At 42.9% G+C, this 25,457-nt stretch overlaps 2 protein-coding genes across 5 annotated transcripts in view; one reads left to right on the forward strand and one right to left on the reverse strand.

Annotated features, from left to right (window-relative positions):
* IL27RA (interleukin 27 receptor subunit alpha) overlaps positions 1 to 9,246 on the forward strand; it is a 24,995-nt gene extending 15,749 nt beyond the window's left edge. For 2 of the 4 annotated variants that reach the window (XM_074203590.1, XM_074203591.1), the window contains exons 5-13: positions 1,321 to 1,477; positions 1,613 to 1,701; positions 2,562 to 2,745; positions 3,164 to 3,343; positions 4,163 to 4,528; positions 5,130 to 5,255; positions 6,022 to 6,118; positions 6,319 to 6,412; positions 6,610 to 9,246. In XM_074203590.1, the coding sequence (XP_074059691.1) occupies positions 1,321 to 1,477; positions 1,613 to 1,701; positions 2,562 to 2,745; positions 3,164 to 3,343; positions 4,163 to 4,528; positions 5,130 to 5,255; positions 6,022 to 6,118; positions 6,319 to 6,412; positions 6,610 to 6,801 (1,485 nt within the window). In that variant the 3' untranslated portion in view covers positions 6,802 to 9,246. Of the gene's footprint in view, positions 1 to 1,320; positions 1,478 to 1,612; positions 1,702 to 2,561; positions 2,746 to 3,163; positions 3,344 to 4,162; positions 4,529 to 5,129; positions 5,256 to 5,454; positions 5,485 to 6,021; positions 6,119 to 6,318; positions 6,413 to 6,609 lie in introns of those variants that run through there. The other 2 variants (XM_074203592.1, XM_074203593.1) reach the window with 2 other exon arrangements.
* PALM3 (paralemmin 3) overlaps positions 8,669 to 25,457 on the reverse strand; it is a 20,587-nt gene continuing 3,798 nt past the window's right edge. Inside the window, exons 2-7 of the mRNA XM_074203594.1 lie at positions 20,016 to 20,064; positions 18,659 to 18,739; positions 18,242 to 18,378; positions 17,642 to 17,726; positions 13,294 to 13,339; positions 8,669 to 10,728 (exon numbers count right to left, since the gene is read on the reverse strand). Coding sequence (XP_074059695.1) covers positions 9,140 to 10,728; positions 13,294 to 13,339; positions 17,642 to 17,726; positions 18,242 to 18,378; positions 18,659 to 18,739; positions 20,016 to 20,064 — 1,987 coding nt within the window. The 3' untranslated portion in view covers positions 8,669 to 9,139. The remainder of the gene's footprint in view (positions 10,729 to 13,293; positions 13,340 to 17,641; positions 17,727 to 18,241; positions 18,379 to 18,658; positions 18,740 to 20,015; positions 20,065 to 25,457) is intronic.

The raw sequence follows: 25,457 nt of genomic DNA on the forward strand, positions 1-25,457 counted from the left end.
TCAAATGTTCCTGTTGGAATGGCTAGAGCTGAACAGAAGGTTTGATCTTCAAATACAGGACTCAGGTGAAGCATAGAGATTGGAGGAGAAGGGGAAAATATGAGGGACTTAATGATGATGAACATGTATTCCTATATAGAAAAGTGACACTGATAATACTTATATTAACCTTCTCAATTAACAGAGCAGGTAGAAGATTTTATAGATGAAGCACAGGAGAAAGCTGAATTTGATGATAAAATATGGTGTAAAAAATGGAATCAATAGAATAACAACTTGGGTTCAAATCTTGAGTCTGACACTTGTTGGATGATCTCTCTAAGCTTCAGTTTCCTTATCTGTAAAAATAAGGATATAATGATGCCTGTAACGTTGGGCAAAAGTCAAACAAGATCCTAGGAGAATAGAACTAAGAACTGGAAGGGGTCTCAGAGTTACCTAATTCAATCCCATCATTTTATGGATTAAAATTTTTCAGAGAAGTGAAATAAGCTACTCAAGTAGTATCTAAAATACATTATAAATCTTAAAGTACAATGTAAGTAGCCATTGTTATTATTATATTGATTATATTGATATGACTGACTTCATTTTTAAAAAATTATTTTATTTACTTATTTTTGTCTTTCCTCTTTAAATTTTGACTTCCATATTCTCTCCCTTTCTCCCACCATCTCTCCTACTCACTGAGAAGGTAAGTAAAATGGAAATCAATTATACATGTGAAATCATGCAAAACAAATTTCCATATTAGTTATATTGGAAAAAAATAAGAAAAATAAAGAGAAAATTATACTTCATTTTGTACTTAGAGTTCAAGAGTTCTTTCTCTGGAGGCGGAAAGCATTTTTTCATCATGACTCCTTTGGAATTGTTGTGGATCATTGTATTGATTAGAGTAAACCAAGTCTTTCACAGTTGAACATTATCATTATAACATTACTATTCACAATGATCTCTGGTTCTTCTCACTTCACTTTGCATCAGTTCATATATGTTTTATTGAAATCATCATCCCCCTCATCATCTCATGGAGTAGTACTCCATCATAATCATATATCACAAGTCTGTCTTCATTCTGCATCACTTCGTATGTTTTTTCATGAGGTTATCATACAGTACATGGATCCATTGGGATATTTCTATGGCCCATGATAGATATCGTATGACTCATGGAACTCATTATAAGACCCATGAGAGTAATACATACAATAAAACAAGCCCATTGGAGTTATTCTATAGATCTGTGGAGGTTATTGTATGATCTTTGGGAGCTATTTCTCACCAGGGGTTTATGACTTTTCTTTATTTCTCCCTTAGGTGGAACCTAGAGATTCATTAATCTCATCCTTTCTGGAACTTTCTGGCTTACAACCAGCCACAGTTTATGAGGTATCCTCCCGCTGCCAGCTACAAAACAATGTGGGTTTTTGGAGTGACTGGAGTGAGCCCCTGAAATTCCAAAGCCTCCCACTTGGTAAGTCCCTTCTTCTCTTTGGACTGGGTGACCCAAGACCTGGGTGTTCATATGCTTACACCATCTTCCTTCTCCTTCCTAGCAATTGGAGAAGTCCTTAACTCTACTCTTATCTCTCCTTGTGCTTCTGTTTAGCCTCAACTGGCCAAGTGGATGTGTGGGTCTTTGGGTTGCCCTGCAGCAGCCCATACCCCCAAGAAGAAACCTCTGTGTTGCTATGGAAGGTGACCTGGGGTCTGGGGGGGGTGTTCCTAAAGGGTGTATCTGGGTTCTTTCCTAGAGGTGGTTGTAGTTTGGGTATGGGAGATGGACTAGGAAGGGCAAGGTAGATATACATAGAGCCTGGGGAGGAGGGAACTTGGGCTCAGTTTCCTAAAGGCTGAGTCTCAAATGAAGTAGCATGATATAATTGGACTTGATGATCAAGGGACCTGGGTTCAAGTCATTCATTTCCTACCACTTAGTAACTGTGTGACATATAGAGAGACTCTTCCTCTCCCTGATCTTCCATGTCTTCTTCTGTACAAGGTGGAGAATGATACTTACAACCTTAAAGAGTTCAAATGTTTTAAATAAAATTTTATTTAATTTTATCTAAAACATTTAATAAAATGTTTTAATAGAAAAAATATTTTCCTAGAATATAGACTCTGGGAGGGAAAGAACACTTGTCTTAGCATATCAAAGGGTTTTAAAAGTCTCCTCTTAACAACCCTACAAAAAAAAAGATATTATAAGATTTATTATTTCCTCCTAGCAGATGTGGAAGCCAAGAGAGGGGTGACTGCCTAGGGTGGCCCAACATTAATGACAGAATCAAGACCTGAGCACAGATCTCCTGATTCTTAAGTCCAGCGAGCTAAACTAAACTTTGAATCCCATTCTTCTAAAATGGCCTAGCACCTAGCACAGGCCTTCATGTATAGCATCTAATTATTTATTACACATGATTTCTAAATTATTGTATAATATAATTATATAATATAAATGATTAATCATAAAGCAGGTATTTTATTAATATACATTGAATGAATTCATTCTTCTCTTCATCCTATCACATTAATTCCTTCTCTTCCTGGCTTAGGATCTCATGCCTGGCTTGGGGGTGAGCTATGAGGTGGTATTTCAGGTACCCGGTGGAGACCTGAACCCTAAAATCTACCCCTGCTGCAATGCCAGCATTCCCAAAGGTGCAAAATGGGTATCAATAGTGGCCTTCAATATCATTGGCCAGGGGCATACATCCAACCTAACCCTGGCTTGTTCAGGTAAGAGATACTTCCCTCCAGGAAGTATCTGGGAGGGATGGTGAGATCACCCTGGCTCTGGGTAGACCTACCTAGTCAAGAGTGAGGTAGACTGGATCTGGAAGAAATGAATTGTCTATCACTGGAAGGATTCTACTTATTGGCCATTGAGGGATACTGTTAAGAGGATCCCTTTAAGATACAGATGGAAATTGATAAGTGGAGAAGTATCTTCCATCTCTAGATTCAGTGATTTGGAGGAAAAGACAATGCAGAAACAGCAGATGGGAAGGAGGGACTCAATGGATGAGAGTTGAAGAAGCAGATGTAATGGAGGGGAAATGGGACTTGGGGACAGGGAAGAGATAGAATGGGCTTTGACTTCCCTATTGGACTGGTCCTTGGGTAGTGAGTGTCTTGGTGCACCTTTTTTTCCCAGGTTCTGCTCCTAAGAAGGTTCAAGTAAACAGCATGGGAAATCAGGGGATGCTGGTCACATGGGTACCAGAACCACAGGAACATCAAGAGTTTGTGGTGGAGTGGACCCGAGAAAAGATGGTCCCCCAAGAGCTAAACTGGACCCGCCTACCAAATGGGAGTCACAGTACTCTGCTGAGAGGTGAACTGAGGAACCAGTTAGGCTACAGGGATGTCTGATTCCTTTCTCCAAGCTGCCCAAGGGTTCAACAAACCGATGGACAGGAAAATTTGGATCATGGTGAAAATATGAGTTATGGTTTTAAAAAAATGAGCATGGTTTAAAAAAAACATGGTCCTCAGTGGATTACAAGTCAAAAGGAGTCAGTCATGCAAAACAAAAAAGTGTTCCTGCATTGAGAGTCACTGGGCCCAGAATAAAGTGGCAAAAATCCCAGTATCTTCTGTCTTGCTCAGACCTCATTTCCATTACTGAGTTCAATTCGGGGCCCCACATTTTAGGAAGGACATCTGACAGAATCTGGTGTGTCTAGAGGAAGATGGTATGAGGATGCAAGATCAAATCACAAAAGCAGCTTGGGAAGGTTGAGCTTGGAGAAGGGAAGAAGGGGGGCAGGAGTAAAGGTTGCACATGTAGGTTTACTATCAGGAAAACTGCTTCTGGTTGTCCAGAAGTAGAATGAGTTGTCTCAGGGGTAATGGGCTGTCTTTTATTTTTAAGTTTTCTAGGCCTTATGGCTGACCATTTTGAAAGGATGTTGTAGGAGATAATGGACGTAGTCAGATATAGGGGTATTCTTGATGTCTTCTGAGGTCCTTTACATCACTGAAATTAGGGGTCTCTGGGGGTCTCTGGAAAAGAGGGGTTTATGGGCAAGAAAATATGATGAATAGAAGATGTGATGGGGAAGAGAAGTAGGCATGGGAGTGAAGCAGAGAAGGGTAGAGTGGGCTTTTTCTATGATTTTTCTGGATCCATGCCCCCTCTCTTTCTTCCAAGGAAACTTTGAGAAAGGAGTTCCATACCGTGTGACTGTGAGTAGCATCTCTCTGAAGGGCCTGGCCTTTTCTTCTCCAGTCTGGGGATATAGTCAGGAGATAGGTAAAGTAACTGGGATAGGGGTTAGGAAGAGGTGTGGTGGAATGAGGGTCCTGGGGAAGGGTTTGCAAAGCAAAACAAAGTCTGATGTTTTACTCTTTCCACCAGCACCCCTAGAAGGGCCAACTCTGTGGCAGATTCCAAATGCTGCCAAAGGAGCCCTGACTGTGGCTTGGGCTAAGCTTCCCAGAGGACGGCGTGGAGGTCACTTCACGCACTACACTCTGTATGTGCAGCCAGACTCGGGGTCCCTCACCATTCTGAATGGTAACCCTCTACCTTTATCCTCTTTATCCCCCTATGTTGACCCCTTATCCAGGCTTAGATTCTTCCTTTTCTGGAAGACTATGGAGACTCTCACCAGACAGTCCACTGTGGCTAATCCTGGAATCTGCCACCTAACACAGTATACTCACAGAATCATAGAATCTTAGAAAAGACCTCAGAGATGATCTATATTATCTTATTTTACAGATAATGAAACTGAGGCCCACAAGAAGGAATAAATTCATTCAGGGTCATACAAGTAATTTAGGAGCATAAGATTTAGGCCTGGATGAGGCTTGAGAGATTACAATCCAATTCTTTCATTTTACAGATGAAGAATGAGAAGAGTAGATTGGAGGCAGGGATTAACTAAAGGCAATTCTGTGAGTTAGTGCAGAAACAGGATAAAAACTCAAGTTTCCTGGCACCCCAGCATAGTATTATTTCCTTTTTTCCATACTACTTCTGAACCTGGTCCAGAGCCCACTTCCTCCAGGAAACTTCCTAGAATGAAACATCTTACCTTAATCAGCCCCCTTAGTTCTACCTCTCTCCCCGGCCCCCATCCCTAACTCTGTTCACAACTTCTCTCTTCCTTTAGTGAGTGCGGAAACCCTAAATGTAACCTTATGGGACCTACCTGGAGGATACTATAAGATGTGGGTGATAGCATCCACCATTGCGGGCCCTGGACAACCTGGCCAGATCCTGCAACTCTTCCTTCCTGGTGAGTATTCTAGAGACAGGAGACCCAGGTCCTGTCGGGAGGAGGAAGGGGTGGTAGATTTCAAAACTACAATTATCCCTTCCACATTGCTGGGGTTAGGGGTATGGCACTCCCCTATGTAAAATACATGTAAATTTTATTGATTCTCCCTTTATACCAGAGAATAAATATGCTTTTTTTTTCTTTTTTCTTTCATGAGGTGTTTACGGCACCTTATTGTAAACTTTGGGTAAGTATTTGCTCATAGGCTATATTATACAGTACTATGTATTTTATTTTATGCATTTCTGAGTTTCAAAACTTTTTCTGTGATGTGTGTTGGCCTTCATGTATCATCTGTGGCTTCACAACCCCCCCCCAAATTTCCATTTAGTTTCTTATGGTGACCCATATTATAGTAAAACTACAATAAGGAAGATGGTGATGTGGAAGGGATAAGAGTAGTAACAGGTGATGATGCTGAATGGCAAGTCCTAGTTCTACCACTGGATTAGGGTCTAAAAGGAACCGGTGTTGGTTTTGCTGGGAGTTAGGATACTGGGGGCCTTGGAGATACTGGAAGTAGGGGTGACTATCTTGGATCATTTTCCTGATCTTTTTTGATGAGAGACAGAGACAGAGAGAGATTGAGAGAGAGAGAGAGAGAGAGAGATTGAGAGACAGACAGAGATGGGGGTGGGGGGGAGAGGCATGGTTAGGCACATGTGACAAGGCAGCACATTTCTCTGGGTCTTGATAGCTGATCCCTGGCTTCTTTTGCTCCTAGAGAAGAATTTGAAAGAATGGAAAGTGCTGCTGATTGTCCTGCTGTTCTGTGTCATGTTATTGCTGAGTTGCTGCCTGGGTTTGGTGTTCTCCAAATGGTGAGGGCACTGGGTGATTTGGTCCTGGTCAGGACTACCAGAGGGGAGGGAAGAAAAGGTGTGGCTTGTATCATGGGGTCCCTGGGGCAGAGAAATTCTGGATTTCTAAGAGTACAGTGTATCCTGGGTGGAGAGCAAAAATGTCTTCATGTCACCACCTTAACTGTGTCATTGACCTTTTTTCCCTGGCCCTGGGTCAGCTGCCTCCAGCTCTGTCACAAAATTCTGCCTCCTTGGGTCTCTGAAAGGATCCCTGATCCCTCCAATAGCAAGAGCATACGGCCTTGGAGAGAGGTAAGCAGAGGGAACCCAAGAGCTGGGCTTCCTAGTCTATAAACTTGGAATTTGAATTTCCCTCTCTCTGAATTACCAGAGATGGTCTATCTGTCATATGTTGGGTCCCAGGGTGGGAAGGGGAAGATTGGCCACTTGGTGGGGGGTGGGGGAAATGGAAGAAGTAAGGGCCTCCCTTCTTCACTGTTCTTCCCTAGGAGTTTCCCCAGGCACCACCTCCCAAGGATGCCCTTTACCTAGAGGTAGAAGAGGTGGAGATTCCAATGTCCCCAGCTCCTCAGCCTCCAGAAGTTCCCATTCCACTTGACTCTGGATATGAGAAACATTTCCTGCCCACACCTGAAGAACTGGGCCTTCTGACTCTGCCCAATCCACAGATCTCCACTTGAGGAGTTCTGGACTATGAAACTCTCTGCCAAGAAGTTAGATCTATGATGTAGAGAAACCAAGTCCAGGATCAAGGTGTTACCTTGATTTTGGAGGGGACCAAGTCTCAAAAGCATAGAACATCAAACCTGAAGGGACTTAGAAATTGTCTTGTCTATTCTATCTCCCATCATACAGAAATGGAGACTAAAGGGGCAAAGAAAGTGGGAGAAGATTTACTCAGGGCCATACAGCTAGTTAGAATCAGGTTGGGGATTTAACCTCCCAACCCCACTCAGTCCTAGTCTGCTCTGAAAAGAGTAACCTTATAGGACCTACCTGGAGGATATTATAAGATGTGGGTGATAGCATCCACCAAGGAGAGTCATAAGAAAATTCTGCTATGTTCCTCTGATCATTCTGAGAATCTGGAAGAACACATGACTTCCTGCAGTGGATCAAAGAGTTTATGACTGGAAGGGACTTCAGAGGTCAAACAATTCAACTTCCCTCCTTGAATAGAGTAGGAAACAGAAGTGTGGAGAGAGAAGGACCTCCCTCAAGTTGCAAAGATCCTAAACCCAATATTCTCTTTCTTTTGCCCTCCACTCCTCATTCAACATACCCACACATTGGAACAGGGGATTCAATTTCATCTCTCTCCTGTCCCCAAGTTTTTCATGGCCTCTCCACTGCCTATGGGACCAAGACCCAAACCCTTCTTCCTGGTGCTCAAACCCTATAATCTTGACCCACCTTTGCCCAGCTCTGTCCCCCACCCCATGTCCAACAACCTACATATAGTTCACTTTTCATCTCTGAAACACAAGTTCCCACTATCTCTCCAGGTTTTGGTTTCCACAGTCCATTCTACTTTTCTCCCCTAAATTTTAATCCATTCTTTCAGCCTCAGCTCAGATGGATTCCTCCTCTGTGGAACTGATTCCTCCCTCCTCTCTGCTCCATTTGTACCACTCTCACTCATGCAGATTATATGTCACATTGACCTTAAATTCTAGTTATCTGTGTGTCTATCTTATCTCAGAATGGGCTGCAAAATCCCTGAGGGTAAGATCTGGGACTTCTCCATCCTTGCCTCTTCTCCAATGTAAGAGGCATTTAAGAAGAAAGAATATCATAGATCGGTAGATTAGAAGCCCTCTAGTCCAACCCTTTCATTTTACAGATGAAGAAACTGAGGTCTCTCACAGAAGTGAATTGACATGACAAAGGTGACCCAGGTAATGACAGAGATGGAATTTGAACCAGGTTCTTTTCATTCTTAGCCCAATATTCTTTCTACCCTACAAGGCTGCTTAATAAGAGGGGTTGGAATTAAATTGAGAGAAACTAAGGCCTGAGGAGGTGTTGTATAGGGAGGGAGCATGATCCCTTCCAGATCCCAGGGTACTAGGTGGCATGGTGAACTTGGAAGTCAGGAAACCTGAGTTCAAATAGTATCTAAACCCCTTCCTATCTGTGTTAACCAAAGGCAAGTCACTCAATCAATCTCCTTTAGCCTCAGTTGTCTCATTCATAAAAGAAGAATTATAATAGCTCCTACCTGGTGGAGTTGTGAGAATAGAATGAGATCATACCTGTAAAGTGCTTAGCAAACTTTAAAGTGCTCTAGAGATCCTGGTTATTTATTATAAAGAAATGCTAGCTATTTATTTACTATTATTCTGAGATCCCATGAGTAGGGGTGGAGGACTTCCACTCTTACTGTGCAGCTTGATGACAGCTCCAAGGATTCAGATTCCAAAGGGACCTTGGAGATAACCCAGTGTACTCATTTCCTTTTATAATCGAGGAAGTGCCCACGCAGAAGCAGTCTCTGCTGCCCTGAGATGTCACCACAAAGGACAGTAGGAAGACAAACTTAGCAGTCATTCATTTTATAGGTGAGAAAACTGAGACCCAGGAAGAGAATGGGACTAATCCATACAGATTGTGGTGAGTCATAGAGCTGGAATGTGAACCCAGATTCTCTGCCCCCAAATCCAGTCCTCTATGTCATTCTGTTCTTTTTATTTTCAAGTATTAAGGCATCATTGGGGATATGGGGCTGAGAGAGGAAAAGGAGGAAGGCCAGGACTGCTGAGGCAGTGGGTGAGGGCCGAAGGGGCAGCAGGACCTCCAGAGTCCTGCCTGGGCTGAGGGTGTAATGGCCGGTCCCTAGGCCTTGTGTCAACTCCAGTTGGGTTGGGCAGTGCCCCCCTACCATGGCTGTGCCCAGGGTGGAAGGGAGGGCGAGGTAGCTGTGAGATTGATTAGGTCAGGGTCAGGATGGGAGGGGGAAGCCTCACACCCCCAGGCTCCCCCTGCCTCCCAAGGTCTCTCGGCTGGCTGAGGGATGGCTCACATCAGTACACAGCACTGGCATGCCTGCTTGGAGCCACTGGCCTGTTCACTGTCGGGTGGGGGCTCAGCCCGTTGGGCAGGTGCATACGTGGGCACGGGGCGGCTCGCGGGGTTGACAGTGCGGCTCGTGGGGTTGACAGTGCGGCTAGCGGGATTCACAGTGCGGACAGCTGGCTGCAGCAGGGGCTGGCGTTCTGGAGGCCCTCCTTCAGGGGCTGGTAGCTGCTCCAGGGATGAGGCTGGAGCCTGGGGCTCCCCGGGGACTGATGCAGTCTCTTCAGCCTGCGGTTCAGGGCCCGCCTCCCTCTCAGTAGTTTGCTTCATCTCCTGTTCCAGCTCTTCTTTCTCCTCAGAGTCAGGCCCCTTCTCCCCTCCTGGATCCTTCTCTGCTGGCATTTCCTTCTCTAACCCTCCTGCCTCCTCCTCCTCCTCCTTCTCCTCCTCCTTTGACTCCACTTTTTCTTCTTTCTCTTCTCCAAGCTGCTTCTCTCCCCCAGCTTCTTCCTCTGCCTCCCCCTGTTCTTTTCCCTCACCTTTATTTTCTTCCCCCAACTGTTCCTCATCCCCTTTTACTTCCTCAGCTTCTCTATGTACCTCTCTCCCTCCATTGTTCTGAAATACTTCCTCTGTCTCACCTTCTGACCCCAACTTCTCTGTCTCCAAATGCTTTTCTTCCCCTCCTTTTTCCACTCCCAGCTGTTCTTTCTCTCCTTCTTCCCCTCCCCCTGGCTGCAAGGTTTCCCCTGTCTCGTCTACTTTTGCTTCCTTGGCAATTCCTTCTGTTTCCTCAACTAGTACCTCCTCCCAGTCTTCAGTGATGACTACCCTCTCCACCCAGATGAAAGAACCCTCTCCTTGGTCTCCCAACTCAGGACTCCCCCCAGGACCTTGCTCTTTGGCCTCCATCCCTGAGCTATCAAGGCTTTCTGTTGCTACCTCCTCTTTAGCCATCTCCTCTGAGATGTCACTGCCATCAGTTCCCCCCAGTCCCTCCCATACAACCTCAACAATGCCCCTGTCTTTGGTCACCCACTCAGGAAGTTCTGGGACTTCCTTCATTGACCGACTCTTCATGGACTCTAGAACTATTTCCTCTACCTCCTGGACTTTTCTGTCCTTGACTATCCATTCAGGAAGTTCTGGGTCTCCTGTTACCTGATGGTCCCCTATCACCTCTAAGACTATTTCTTCAACCTCCTGTTCTTTTGCCTTCCCCTTTTCTATACATGTGGGGACCTCTCTAGCACTTTCCTCCAGGAACCTCAGCCCTTCCCACTCTACCTTTATGATGCCTGGTCCCTGAATTGTTCCCCCAGAACTTTCTATCCCATCTTCAGTGCCTTGGCCTCTATCTTCTGCTGTGTCCATCTGATTTTGGGTCGGCTCCAGCTCTACAGGGATGGTTATTGGGCATGGACCATTGGCCTCAACAATATCTGCCGTGGACACTCCTTCTTCCGTTGGTGATTGAGGAGTTGTGGCTGCCTCTTCTCCCAACTCCTTGGGGATCCTTGAGGTAGAGGGATCAGGCATGGATACTGCTGGCATAACAGGTAGGGAGGCTCGTTTCTCAAGCTCTTCCTTGCCTAGGAGCAGGAAAAGGGAAGACCTATAAGTGAGTCAGGAGCATCACATCTGCCTTCCACAGAGTCTCATCTTAGGAAAAGACTTCAGAGGGCATTGAGCCTAAACCATACCTGAGTAAGAAATTCCTTTAAAGTATTCTTGACAAGTAAATAGTCATCAACCTCCACTTGAAGACTTACAGCAATGGGGAGCTTATTCCTTCCTGAGAAGACCTACTTCACTTGGGACAACTCTGATTGTTTTTTTCTTTTCTTTTTTTTTTATTATATAAACATTTATTTGTTTTCCAATTATATACAATAGTAGTTTCTACCTATCATTTTTTGGTAAAGTTTTGAATTTTATACTTTTTCCCCCACCCTCCCCTCCCTTCCCTCCTCCCTCCTCCCCACAGAAGGCAGTCTGATAAACTTTTACATTGTTTCCATGTTATGCCTTGATTGAAATTGAATGTGTTGAGAGAGAAAAAATATATCCTTGAGGAAAAGATATAGAGATAGCAAAATTACATAGTACATAAGTCAATGTTTTTTTTTTTAATTGAAGTCTTTGGTCTTTGTTTAAACAAAATCTTTCTCTGGATACAGATGGTATTCTCTGTTGCAGAGCCCCTAAAATTGTCTCTGATTATTGTACTGATGGAATGAGCAAGTCCATTAAGGTTGATCATCACCCTCATGTTTTGGTTAGGGTGTACAATGTTTTTCTGGTTCTGCTCATTTCTTTCTATGTTTTTGTTTTTGCAAGGCAATGGGGTTAAAGTGGCTTACCCAAGGCCACACAGCTAGATAAGTATTAAGTGCCTGAGGTCGGATTTGAACTTCGGTCCTCCTGACTCCAGGGCTGGTGCTCTATCTACTGCGCCACCTAGCCACCCCAAGTTCTGCTCATTTCACTCAGCATCAGTTAATACAAGTCTTTCCAGGCCTCTCTGAAATCCCATCCCTCCTGATTTCTAATAGAACAATGGTGTTCCATAACATACATATACAACAGTTTGTTCAGCTATTCCCCAATTGATGGATATCCTGTTGATTTCCAATTCTTTGCCACTACAAACAGAGTTGCAATGAAAACCTTTGTACAAGTGATGTTTTTACCCTTTTTCATGATCTCTGCAGGGTATAGACCAGTAGTGGTATTGCTGGATCAAAGGGTATGCACATTTTTATTGCCCTTTGAGCATAGTTCCAAATTGCTCTCCAGAAAGGTTGGATCAGTTCACAGACAGCTCTGATGCTAAGAAGTTGTTGGGTTTTAATTTTTTTCTTCTTCTAACCTTTTTGCAACCTCACATATTGCTCCTATTTTTTGCCCTTTAAGCCAAGCAGAACAAGTCTGTTATATAAAACTTGCTTCAAGTATTTGAAAACAGCTCTCATCATAAAGTCTTTTCTGGAATAAGTATCTCTAGTTCTAATCATTCCTCTTCTCCATCCCACTTTGGGTTCCTCCTATAGTTTGCTGATACCCTTTCAGAAATGGGTTGCCCAGAACTGAATATGGCATTCTAGATATAGTTGTCTAAGGAGAAAGGCCAGGGAGACCAGGCAAAAAGACCAGAAGAACACTCACCTCTCTCATTCTAGACCTAAGCTTCAATTAATGAGATCTAAGATGACACAAACATGTTTGGGCTACCAAGTCTGATTCCTGTTGACTCACACTAAGCTTCTAGGTCCACTAATAACCCAGATTCGACCTACCTCCTCAACTTCTACTCCACAAAAACTGTTGCCTTTGTTTGGTAGAAACAGATCTATGTCTGAGATCCTTGAAGATTTAAGTTCAAACTCTGGCTCTGACTTATTACTACAGGGTGTGACCTTGGATAAGTCACCCCTCTAAGCCTTATTCATCATCTTTAAAATGAAAATAATAATAGTCACATTATTTGCCTCACAAGGTTGCTGTGAAGGTTATATAAAGTTATAATTTGTAACTTCTATATAGTTCCATCTGTGAGGGTCATATTGATCTAGTGGTATGCTGGAACTATCTTTAACTTAAGAGAGTTGGTTGTTAAATTTTCAGTGTGAGCATTTACACTTTGGAAATAGACAATTGCTATAAATCAAGGCTTGATCTTTTTTGTTTTGGTGTTTGAGTAGACTTAGGAAAATGATTGAGTTCATTTTAGTAATGATTAAATTTTAAAGTATGTTCTGAGAATACTTTTTTTAGAGGTCTGTTGTTAAATATTTACAATAGTCTCTGAGAGCATGTTAGCTATTATTAGTCAAATCTTGACATCCTTTTTTAAAAAGTATTTTTAGGATTTCACATTTTTCTTTGTTAAATTCTATTTTATTAGAACAAACCCATCATCCTAGCCTATTGAAATCTTTTGGGATTTTGACTCATCCAACATGTTTGCTCTCCTCAGCTTGGTATTATATGCAAATTTGTCAAAAATACTACCAAGTGCCTGTATCCAATTTACTGATTAAAAATGCTGAATTGGGCTAAAAAGCCCATGAATAGGTCTTAGGGAACTTTGAGTCTTGTCAGCTGGGATTGAAACCTAGGGTGACTCCCCAAAAAAGAAGTATGAAGATACTCACCTTCAGGGCCTGGGTCCATGGCAGTCTGAGAGAGGGATCGGGATACCTAAAGGGAAAGGGAGATAGATATAATCCTATAGTTAAACTTGGTCCCCTACCCTAGTTCCCCCTTCCTCCTAATTCTGAACCTCATATCCCCTTACTTAGACATTAGTAAGTAGCCTTCTAATTTATCTCTCTTTCTCCAGTCTCCTCTCTTCCAATTCTTCCTTTTGAAAGCATCAGACTTATCTTTCTAGAGTCTCATTTTGACCACAATTCTCTTTCAGGGCTCCCCAAAATCTCTGAGATCAAACTACACATCCTGGCATTCAAGGCCCTTTATTATTTGGGTTCAACCTATCTTTCCATCTTCATCTTCCCCGTTATCTTCCACCAATCTCTGACCCAATCACACTGATTTTGGTGTTTTCTGTATAACCCTTCTTCCATGTCAACTTACTAAGTGTCCTTGCTCCATAGAGTCAGAAAGAAAGACAGAAAGAAACAGACAGATGGAAACCAGATAGAGAGAAAGACACACAGAGGAAGATATCTATCTACCTATGAAAGAAACAGACAGAAAGACACACATACACAGAGAAAGACTCATAGAAAGAAAGAGAATATCCACATACAGAAAGACACACACACACACACACACACACACACACACACAGAAGGATATAGAGACAGAGAAACACAAACACAGAAAGACAGAGAGAAAGATACACACAGAGCGAGAGGGAGAGGGAGAGGGAGAGAGAGAAAGACAGACAGACAGACACACACACACACACACACACAGAGACACCTAGAGACAGAAAAAAGAAACAGACACACAGAAAGACAGAGAAATACACACACAGAGAAAGACACACACATACACACACAGAGACAGAGACAAAGTTCTTAGAATTCATCTAACCTAGCTTCTTCTTTTTTTGATAAAGAAACTGAAATCCAAATAGAGAATTGTCCAAGGCCACAGAGATGATAAATGGCAGTCAGAACTTGAAATCAGGTCCTCAGTCTTTTATGTCCTGGGCTCATTCTACCCTGCCTTACTACTTCTGACTTATGATCCAACTTAAGGACTTGGATTCCTAAAGATAACTTAAAGATCAAACTGTACCCACCTTCCAAGAACCATCTTAAGTCCCAACTTTCTTTCTATTCTCCAGAACTTAGTATAGTTTCTGGTATACAGTTGACCTTCATAAAGGCTTATTAACTGATTGACTCCTCAAAACTCAACCCAAGCATAACCTTCCACATGATGCCATTCTGATTCTGCTGGGTCCTAGTGTTCTTCCTGCCCTACTTTGCATTCATTTTGCCAATATCTATAGGCATTTACATCTATATCTGGTCCCCAAGTTAGGATGCAAGTTTCATGGGGGGCACAGATACTTTTGTCTTTTTATCTCTAGCACTTAGGCCTGTGCTTGGCACCTGACCTACTCGATGACCTTTTCTTTCTTGGACTGATAGTGGAAAGTGATTTGCCTGAGTCAAGCAGCTAATGATTGTCTGAGACAAGAGTTAAACTCAGGTTTTCCCAATTCATATTCCTGTATTGACCTAGCTGCCCCACTTATATCAACATTTTGGGTAAATTGGAGGCAATCTCAGAGGGAAGGTACTAACATTGAAAGAAATGGCATTATACCATTGCATGTTGTTGGAAAAAAACCAAATGAAATATTTTTTTAAAAAAGAGACGGGGTAAGACTTTTCGAAGAAAGAGGAATTTTGGTTGAGATTTGAATGAAGCCAGGAAGTATAGGGACAAATAGCAAGAGCATTCTGGGTATATATGAAAGTCAGTAAAAAGCCTTGGAGTCATGTTTGAGAAATTAAAGTAGATTACCATTGTGTTAGTAGGGTTGACAGTATTTAGCAACAAAAGTGGTTATGAAGTGTGAGAGAGATCATGTAGTTAAATATGACACCTAGCTTGGGAACTTGGTGATTGGGAGGTTGACTATGATCTTGACAGTAATAGGAAAATTAAGAAGAGGGGAGAATTGAGTGGGCAAGAAAATGAGTTCAGTTTTGAACATTCAAGATGACCAATAGTTAACTCTTGATGATGCAAGAGTGGAGATCAACAAAGCATACTTATTTTCACTTTTTAAAACTTTTTTTTGATTCTTTTCACAACATGCCTAATATAGAAATATGTTAAACATGTATGTGTATAACCAATATCAGATAACTCACCACTGAATGGGAAAGTAGGTAGAAAAAGAGGAAACTCAAAATCTCACAAAAAGATGAATCTGAAAATTAGCTTTGTATATAACTGAAAAAAATAAAATAACATTCAGAAAAAAAGAGCAGAGATCAAGAAAGGGGTTAGGATTTGGAGGAATAGACTGGAGAATATTCTAGAATATAAAGCATAGAGATGATAATTGAATTCAAGGATATTGATGAGATTACCAAGGGAGAGGGAAAGAGAGGAGAGAGAGAGAGAGAGAGAGAGAGAGAGAGAGAGAGAGAGAGAGAGAGAGAGAGGCATAGGATAGGAAAGCACTGAAGAGCACTCAGGCTTAATTAGGAGAGAGAAAAGATCAGATAGATAAAAAAAGAAAATCAGAAAAGAACAGTGTCATGTAAATCTAGAGGAATAGTAGCATAAAGGAGACAGAGGGTGAGTGATAAGTGTCAAGAGGTTCAGAAAAGTCAAGAAGGATGAACATCAAGAATAAGTCATTAAATTTGGCAATTAAAAAGTCATTGGTCACTTTGGAGAAAGTAGTTTCATTTGAATGATGAAATCAAAAGGAGAGTTTAAAAAAGAATGAGAGGAGAGGAAATGAAGGCACCGATTGTGAATTGTTTTCTCTAGCCAGGAAAGGTAGATCAGAGTAGGGATGGACAGAGCTGAGAGTTTTTTAAGGACAAAGGAAAAACTTGGTTTATTTGTAGATGACAGGGAAGCATCTAGTCAGCAGGGAAAGACTGAATTTTAAAATCTGGAGGAGGGGCAGCTAGGTGGCACAGTGGATAGAGCTCCAGCCCTGGAGTCAGGAGGACCTCAGTTCAAATTTGACCTCAGACACTTAATAATTACCTGGCTGTGTGACCTTGGGTAAGCCACTTAACCCCCTTGGCTTTCAAAAAAAAAGATCTGGAAGAGAACTGCTGGAGAAGATGTTCTATGAGATCACTTGTGAGAAAGGGAAGAAGGAGTGAATGGGGAAAGATATCTACATGATGTGAGATGTGAAGGGAAGAATAGGCAGCTCTTACTAGGAATTCCTTCTACATCATCTCTGAGAAGTAATCATATTCAGTCTTTGATGATCCCTAGTGAGAGTCAATCTGTTTCTCTGAAGCAGCTCATTTCACTTCTAAATAACTGATTACTAGGAAGTTTTTTCCTAACATCTGAGCTGAAATCTGCCTTGGAATAGCCTCCTCTCATTGTACCCACCTCTGTCCTCTAGGGCCAGTTTAGAACAAGTCTAATCCCTTTTCCATGTGACCACCTTTCAAGACCTTAAACCTGTAGAGAGGTTCTGGCATGAGCCAGAATTGTTAAAATTTTCAGCATGAACATTTGCACCTCAGAAATTGGCAAATGCTATAAATCAAGGATTGATTTATTGGTTTTTTAATTTCTAAACTTAAGAAAATGATGGAGAAATGTTCATTATTCAGATTAAGCAAGAATTGTGAGTAGTAGGCAGATGTATACAAATACATATACATACATACACAGTTGGAGAACTGGTTGTTAAATACCAATTAGCACTTAAATCTCTTATTCTCCAGATTAAACACCCTAGTTCTTTGTATTGGTCTTTATATTACATTACCTTGGACTCTTCACCATCTTGACTGCTCTTCTCTGGGTGATTTAGAGCTTATCAATCACCTTCCTAAAATTCATTACCTAGAACTCTGAACAGGGTAGAGTATAGTAGAACTGTCTTGTTCCTAGATTATATGTTTCTCTTAGTGCAGCCCAAATCTCATTAAAGCCTCTAGTCTGTTTTCTGATAAACTATTATTCTGCTTCTCTGTTTCTCCCATTTTATACTTTTGAAGTTCATTTTTTTTAGAACCCAAGTACAAGACTTCATATTCATCTCTACCCAACTTTCTAGCTTAGTTAGATCTTTGTGGACCCTCATTGATCCCATGCATTTTACAGGTTGGGAAGCTGAGACTCAAAGAGGGAAAGTAATGTGGCTAAAGTCATACAGCTACTAATGGAAGAATCACATCTAGTGCTCAATGATACACCATTGTTGAATGTTGTTCAAAGGGCATAGTTTCATAGACACCTGGTATATTTTACCCCTTCTCTCTCCCTCAAAAAAATAGACAACTTTTTTACCCTGTTCTTTCTCACCTGTCGGCGCCAGGTGGGCCAGGCAGAAGTCTTGTGCTGGGCACCTGTCGATGCACTCTGTAGTAACTGGAGTTGTGACTGGAGTCTGAGGAAGAGGTTGCTATTGGAAGTCAGGTATCTGGTCTTCTAACATCCCCCTCCAATAAATGGCACCCATGTGTCCAACCTCCCCTCCCAGTATCCCAGAGCCATACCCCAAATGACCTGCCTTTATAGGCTCATGAATCACCCTCTGAAAGGTCATCCAATCCACCTATTCATTTTGAAGATGAGGAAACTGAGGCAAAGGAAAGGAAAGGGCAGGGAAGGAGAAGGAAAGGGAAGAAAAGGGGGAAGAGAAGGGAAAGGAAGGGAAGGAAAAGGATGAGAAGGGATGGAGAAGAAAAGGAAAGGAAAGGAAAAGGGAAAGGGAAAGGGCAAGGGAAAGGGAAGGGACTTGCCCAAGGTAGTTAGTGGCAAAGCTGGCTCCCAGCCTACATCCTAGTTCAATGCACCTCACTATTTTTGATCTGCCAAAGGCAAGGGCAGGGCCCAGTTATGAACATGAACTCAAGGACCAGGTGGCCATTTAATAACAGAACCCTTCCCCCAGACCCTTACGTGAACAGACTGTCTTCCAAGTGTTGGATTCTGGCCTGGGCCTGATTCTGGGGGGAATGGGGATCCGCCTCTGGTTCAGTGACCTCAGGTCCCTCAGCTGTCCCATCCATCAACCATCGCTCCCGAAGGGACTTCCTCTTGGGGGAGGGCAGAGAGAGAGGAAGGTGAGAACCCAATCAAAGACTGGACAAGCCACCGCCCCCCCCACAAGGCTGCAACAGAGTACCCCCACCCCAGACCCTTCCTCAACCCCACCCCTACGCTGAGACACACCCCCCTCTTCCACTGCCCCCTCCCACAGGCACAGATCTTTCTGTCTTTGTTTGCCACCACAGATGCCTTCCCTCATTGACCCCGCCAAGGAAGGCACTCCTTCACTGACCATCCCGGGACTGGGACAGTCAGGACTCTCCCCACCTTCAGTCGCTGCACCCTCAATTTCTCCTCTTCCAGCTCCCTCTGCGCTCCGCTGATCTGTTCTTGAAGCCGCCGCTTCTCCTGCTCAGAGCGAAGCAAGTCCGGACTGTGGCGGCCCAGAGGAGGCGCCCAGCCCTGCCCAGCCCAGCCTAGCCCAGAAGAAAGCCCAGCCCGACCCAGTCCAAGGCAGGAGGGAGAGAGCCCAGCCCAGGCTAGCCCATCTCAGCCCCGTGGAGCCCAACAGAGGCCAGCCTAGCCAGACCAGCGGAGACAGGACAAGGGATCGCTCCCACCTGAGCCTCCCACTCGGGCTCCCTTCTTTCCCTCTGCCTCGGAGGAGCAACCCGGGGATGTCTGGAGGGCTGGGGGCGAGGGAGGGGCGGGGCAGGGGACAGGGAAAGCCTCCTCGGGGTCTGGGAAGAGCTGAGACCTGCTGAGGGTGCGGGGGATGCGCGGGTGGGCTGGGAGGCGCTGACTCAGCAGTTCTGGGGAGGGCGGGGGTGAAGGAGAGGGGAAGGGGTGGTGCTGGCCGCGCCCCGGGGCCGGATCCTGCGGCTCTCTGCCAGAGGCGGGAGACTGAGAGAGGGTGGAAACTGGGGGTGGGGGCCAGGAGGGTGAGAGAATGAAGAAAGGGAGACAATGAGGACTAGAGACCTGGGGTATTTGTGTGTGTGTGTGTGGGGGGGTGCAGATCAGGGGCTGGGCAGAAAAGGATGGTGATGAGCACCGGAGGATGGGGAGGAGGGAGTGGCGAGGTCGAGAATGGGTCCTTCAAGAGAAGAAAAGGGGAACAAGAGAGATGGAGAGATGGAGAGCATAGGGACGGGGGAATGGGCAAAGTAGAGATGGGGGGGACTGGGCGACAGGTTAAGGAGGACTGAGAGCAGGGACGAATTAGCCTGGGGGAGGATGGGAGTTGGGGGATCGGGATGGAAGGAGAGCATTGGGAAAAGGTTTGGGATGGAGTTTGGGGAGATGAGGACCTGAGGACAGGGAAGCTGGCCGTGTGGAATGGGAGAATCAAGGAATGGAGAGATGGGGTATTGGGGGACAGGAGAAAAGTAGGAGAGTGGAAGGAAGGAGATGAAGGTTTGGGGGATCCGGAAGGGGGCACTTGGGGGCTGGAGGCGCTGCTCGCTCACTCACTCCAGAGGTGAGTCGGTCCAGCCTCAGCCCATTCCCCCAGGAGGGGATGGGGCGCAGAACCCCGTGGGAACAGGAATGGGGACGGGGCGCGGACAGGGGCTGCGGTCCCAGGCTCAGGGCGGGCGGCAGGCTTCGCGGAGGGGAGCTGAGAGCGGGGTTCGAACTGTCCCCGAAGCCTCCGGGAGGGGCCAGAGCGCGCTCGGTCACTTACAGCAATGACCTCCAGCCGCTGTCGGTAGAGGGCGCTCTCGACCATGGGCCTGCAAAGAGATAAAGAGAAAGTTGGGGTGAAGCTTGGGGGAGGTGGAGAAGGGACCGGAGATGGACGATTGAAGAATTTCATGCCCTCAACCTCTTTCCAAGTAGCTGAATGACATAATTCCTGAGTCCTGGCCCTGCTCAGCATCCCCAGGAACTAGCCAAGGTCGCCTTGACTGTTTTCCCTGGTCTAGCCAATGAGTGTCTTTGGAACTTGAGAATAGAGGTGTGGAGTGTCGATCTCTTTCCTCTGCTCAGGAAGGGCAACACATAGTACAAAGAGCATTGGATTTTTTTGGGGGGGGACCACAGAACCCTAAATCTCTAGGGTGATATTGAGCAATTTACTTAAACTCTTTAAGCATCAATTTCTTCTTTTAAAAAAATGAGGGAAAATCAATGACCCACATAAAAAAAAAAACACATTTCAATTCACTATCAATAAGAAAAATGCAAAGCAAAAGAACTCTGAACTTTTACTTCACATCTAATTGTCAAAGAAAACAAAAGTTGGAAATAATTAAGATTAAAAAGACTGGCACACCATGCGTTGGTGGTGGAACTGTGAAGTCGGCAGGTCAGTTGAGAAAAAATTTAGAAATATTGGAGGAGAGTGGCCAGAATGTCTACCCCTTAGACCTGGGTATTGCACTACTAGGCATCTATCCCAAACAGATCAACGATAAAAAGAATGGCCCCATTGATGTCAAAAATTTTATAGGAATATTTGTAGTATAGAAAAAGATTGGAAACAAAGTAGATAGATGCTCATGATTTGAAAAATGGCTAAACAAATTGTGCTAGTAGAATATTAGCATGCTGTAAGAAATTATGCCTATGATGAATATAGAGAAAGATGAAAAGACTTATAGGAAATGATGCAAAATGAGGTAAGCAGAGCCAAGAAAACAATATATGCAATGACTAAAAGAACATTACTGAAAAGATCAGCAACAAAACCATTGAAATTAAATGCAATGATATGAAATTAACCAACCTGGACCCCCAAAAAGAGACATAAGAATGCAATCTCCTCCCCTTTTTTTGTAGAGGTAGAGGACTATGAGTGTGGAACACTCCAGATGATATCAGACTATTTTTATGTAATGACCTATTTTGCTATATTTTCTTCTTTTTTATGCTTTGTTATAAAAGGATAGCTGGGGAGAGGTAAGGGTTATCTTGGGAAATGTAGGTATTATAAAAACAAAAGACATCAGTAAAATGTATTTTAAAAAGTGTTTGTGGGATTAAATTGAAGGCAAAAAAAAGGCTAAACTAATTGAAGTTTTTGACCCAGCAATATCACTATGAGGTATAGTATATACCACAAGGAAGTTTAAGACCAAGAGAAAGATCCTATATAAAACAAAATAATTATAGCAGGGGTTTTTTTTGTATTAGTTAAAAACTAGAAACAAAGTGAATGCTCATTCATTGGGGAAATAGATGATTAATTTTACTATAGGCATGTAATGGAATATTTTTATGGCATAAGAAAAAAATTGAAGATATTTGCTGATAGCTCCCCCTCCTATCTTTCTTCTCATCTCACCTCACTGAGATATCTTCCCCCTAACTATCTCCTCTTTTACTCTGGTCTTGAATAAGGAAGTGGCCCTTTGCTTTGACAAGGTCATTCCCCTCTACATGCCCCCATGATCCTGTCCTATACTTACTTCTCCAGGAAATTGCTCCCCTCTAATCATTTCCAATTTTTCTTAGTTTCACTCTCTTCCTATCTTCTGGGTCTTTCCCTGATACCTACAAACACTGCCCCCCTCCATCATTATTAAATCCTCATTAAACCATATCATGCCTATCAGTTAACTTATATATCTGCTTCCCTCTTCTTGGTACCTCAGTTTCTTCTTGTTTCATGCTTCTTCACTTCTGCAATCTGTCTTCAGACCTTATCATTCCACTGAAACTGTTCTCATCAAAGAAGTGAATTTATCAAATCTAACAGCCTTTTCTCCAAACATCCTTCTTGACTTTTTTGCAGCACTTGATACTGTGAATCACCTCCTAGAGAGTCTCTTTTTTTGAATTCCCCCCATAGATCTTTCTCTTGGTACTCCTATCTCTCTAATCATTTCTCAGACTCCCTTACCTGGTTGTTCATCATCACTTTCACCAACCATGAGTGTCTCCCAAGTCTCTGTTCTAGGCTCTAGTCTCTTTTTACTCAATTCTTTCTTATTTGGAAAATTTATCAGTTCCCTTGAGTTCGATGATCCTATCTATCCAGATGATTTCCAGATCTATATATAGACCCCCTACTTAGGTTAAGCAACAGTACTACATCTCTAACTATCAACTGCTTTCTAAACATCTCAAATTGGATATTCCATAAGTATCTCAAATCCCAAATGTCTAAAACAGATTTCATCACCTCCTATCCTAAGTCTTTTTTTCTTCCATATTTCTTACTGTCAGGGGCATCACTATCTTCTCAATCTTACTGTCTAGAAACATTGGAATGTGTCATCCTGGACTTCTTATTCTCATTCATCACACACATTGGACATCTGTTGTCAAATCTTGTAATTTTTCCCTTTATATCTCTTATACATGTCACCTTCTCTTTATTTGCATAATCATCATCCTTGTATGGGCCTCTAACATGGGATTCTACAATTGCCTTATTATTGGACTTTCTGTAGGAAGCCATCCTGCTTTAATTCATCCTCCACTTAGATGCCAAATGATTTTCCTAAAGCATTTTGTTATTCAATAATGTATGATTCTTCAAGACAAGAATAGGGGTATAGTTTGTCATTTCCTTTTCCAATTCACTTTTAGATGAGGAAACTAAGGCAAACAAGCTTAAGTGACTTGCCCAGGGTTACTCAGCTACTAAGTGTTTGCAACTGAATTTGAACTCATGAAGATGAGTTTTCCTGACTACGGGACTGATGCTCTATCTACACAAATTCCAGAGGCTCCCTATTACCTTCCAAATCAGACATAGAGCCCTCTGGCAAATAAAGGTCTTCCCAATCCGGGTCCTTCCTATATTGCTAGACTTGTTATGCTTTACTCCCCTTCACATAAACTACAATACAGCTACAAAGACCTCAATGCTCTTTTTTACACCATACATTCCATCTCCTGATTCTCTACCTTTTTCCTTGCTGTATCCAAAATCTAGAGTGCCCTTCCTCCTACCTCTAGTTCCTAGTTTACCTGGCTTCCTTTAAGGTTCAACTTAATTCTCCCTTTCTAAAGTAGGTTTCTTCTGCCCCACCCAGGTATGAGGTCTTTCTTCCCTGAGATATTTCCTCTCTGTCTCTCTCTCCTGTTTTCTCTCCCCCCAATGTAAGTGCTTTAAGAACCTTTTTTTCATCCTCTAGCATTTACCAAAGTGTCCAGTATACACTATGAACTTAAAAAATGCTTACTTACTGAAATAAAGAAGGAATCCCAAGAAAGTTGCAAAGACTTGTTTGTACTGATGCGGATCAGAGCAAACAAAACCAACAGAACAATATACACAATGCTCACAATGATGGAAAGGAAGGGAACTAAGAGCCATCAGAGCTTCGATTAGTGAAATGATCAAATCTTGGCGTTAGTGACCTGATGATGAAACACCCATTCCTCTGTTTGGTAAAAAGATAGTGAACTTGATTGCAGAATAGAGCACAGAGCAGAATAGGGCAGATGTGGCTAATTGTTTGTTTTACCTAAACATACTTCTTTGTTACAAAGGAGGGTTTTTATTAGGGAGGGAAAGAATTTTAGGACCTGTCTTTTTTTTTAATTTTTACATTTTTGGAAGCAATCAGGGTTAAGTGACTTGCCCAGGCTCACACAGCTAGTAAGAGTTTAAGGCAGTATTTGAACTCAGATTCTTCTAACTCCAGGGCTGGTGTGCTATCCTCTGCTTCAGTTAGCTGTCCTGTCCCTTTTTTAGCAACAATAAAACATTAATAAAATAAAACAAACAGGGTTGTTTGATTTCTTCTCCATTTGCTATACCCATGTTGTCATCCATATTCCATCTCTAATTATTGGTGTCCTTCAATGATCTGTCCAGATCCTTAACTTTTCTCTCTCTATCCCCTCTCTCAATGATTCCATCACTTCCATTTCAGTTAGCTCTATACTGATGATTTCCAGCCTTGGTTTCTCACCTAAACTCCAGTCTCATGTTCCAACTCCAGCTGAATGTCCTACAGGCATTTCACACTTAACATATACAAAAGGAAATCAGTCCCTTTCCCCTTAGCTTGCCTCCTTTCCTCTTGCCACTGGGGGCACCATCTCCCCTAAAGTCGCAGCATCTCTATCTCTTTCCTCCTGCCTCATCTCATCCTCCTTAAACAAATCAGTTGCCAAGTCTTGTTCCTACTTCCACAACTTTTCTCATATTTGTCCACATCTTTCCACTTCCAACTAACACTCTAGTTCATCTTCATCACGTTTCATCTAAGCCTTAGATTCTAAGGGATTGCAATAGCCTCTTAATTGGACTCCTGGCTTCCATTATAATCTGCCCTCAATTCCAACTACACAGCAACAGAGTAAATTAAATGCCCCAGCAGATATCACACAGGACTCGGAGTTAGGAAGTTCTTCCAATTCGGTCTCAGATATTTACTAACTGTGTGATTCCTGTAGCTCCCTCTGCCTCAGTTTCCTCATCTATAAAATGAGGATAATAATAGCACCTGACTCTCCGGATTGTTGTGAGGATCAAATGAGATGATATTTCTAAAGTACTTCAAAAGCTTTAAAACACTGTATAAATGCTAATTATTGGTGTTGTTATTGTTATTACTATCCTAAGGCTCGAATCTGACCAGGACCTTTCTCTTTTCAAGGTTCTTTAGAGACTCCCTCTTGCCTCTAGGATAAACTACAAACTTTTTAGCCTAACATTTAAAACCTCTTATAATTTTTTCCCATATTACATTTCCAATCCTATTTCCCATTACTGCCTTATACTCACTTAAAGCTTTAGCCAGACTGGCCTAATGATTATTCCCATTACAAGACATTCTCTCTCCATCCTTGGGGCACCTGAACAACATGTCTCAAACTCCTGAAATATATTTCCTCTGCAACATCATCTTTGAAAATCCCAATCTTTCTTTAGGGCTCAGCTCATGACCTACCTGAAGTCAAGTTGTATGGTTAGTTTATTTTGGGTGTGAAAAAGTGGACAAGACATTAGATATGAAATAAGGATATTTTTGTTCGAATCCTGATTTTTCTACTTACTACCCCCATGTTGTTGTGTAAGTTCTTTAATCTGTTTGGGGTACAGGTCCCTCATTTTAAAAAAAAGGAGGTGTCAAACACAGGACCCACAACACTTCTGAGAGTGAGTCAAAATAGATTAAAATATAATTGGAGGAAAGATGAAACAAATTTAAAAAATCAAAAT

The sequence above is a fragment of the Macrotis lagotis genome, chromosome X (genome assembly GCF_037893015.1).
Source record: "Macrotis lagotis isolate mMagLag1 chromosome X, bilby.v1.9.chrom.fasta, whole genome shotgun sequence".
NCBI classification, from domain to species: domain Eukaryota; kingdom Metazoa; phylum Chordata; class Mammalia; order Peramelemorphia; family Peramelidae; genus Macrotis; species Macrotis lagotis.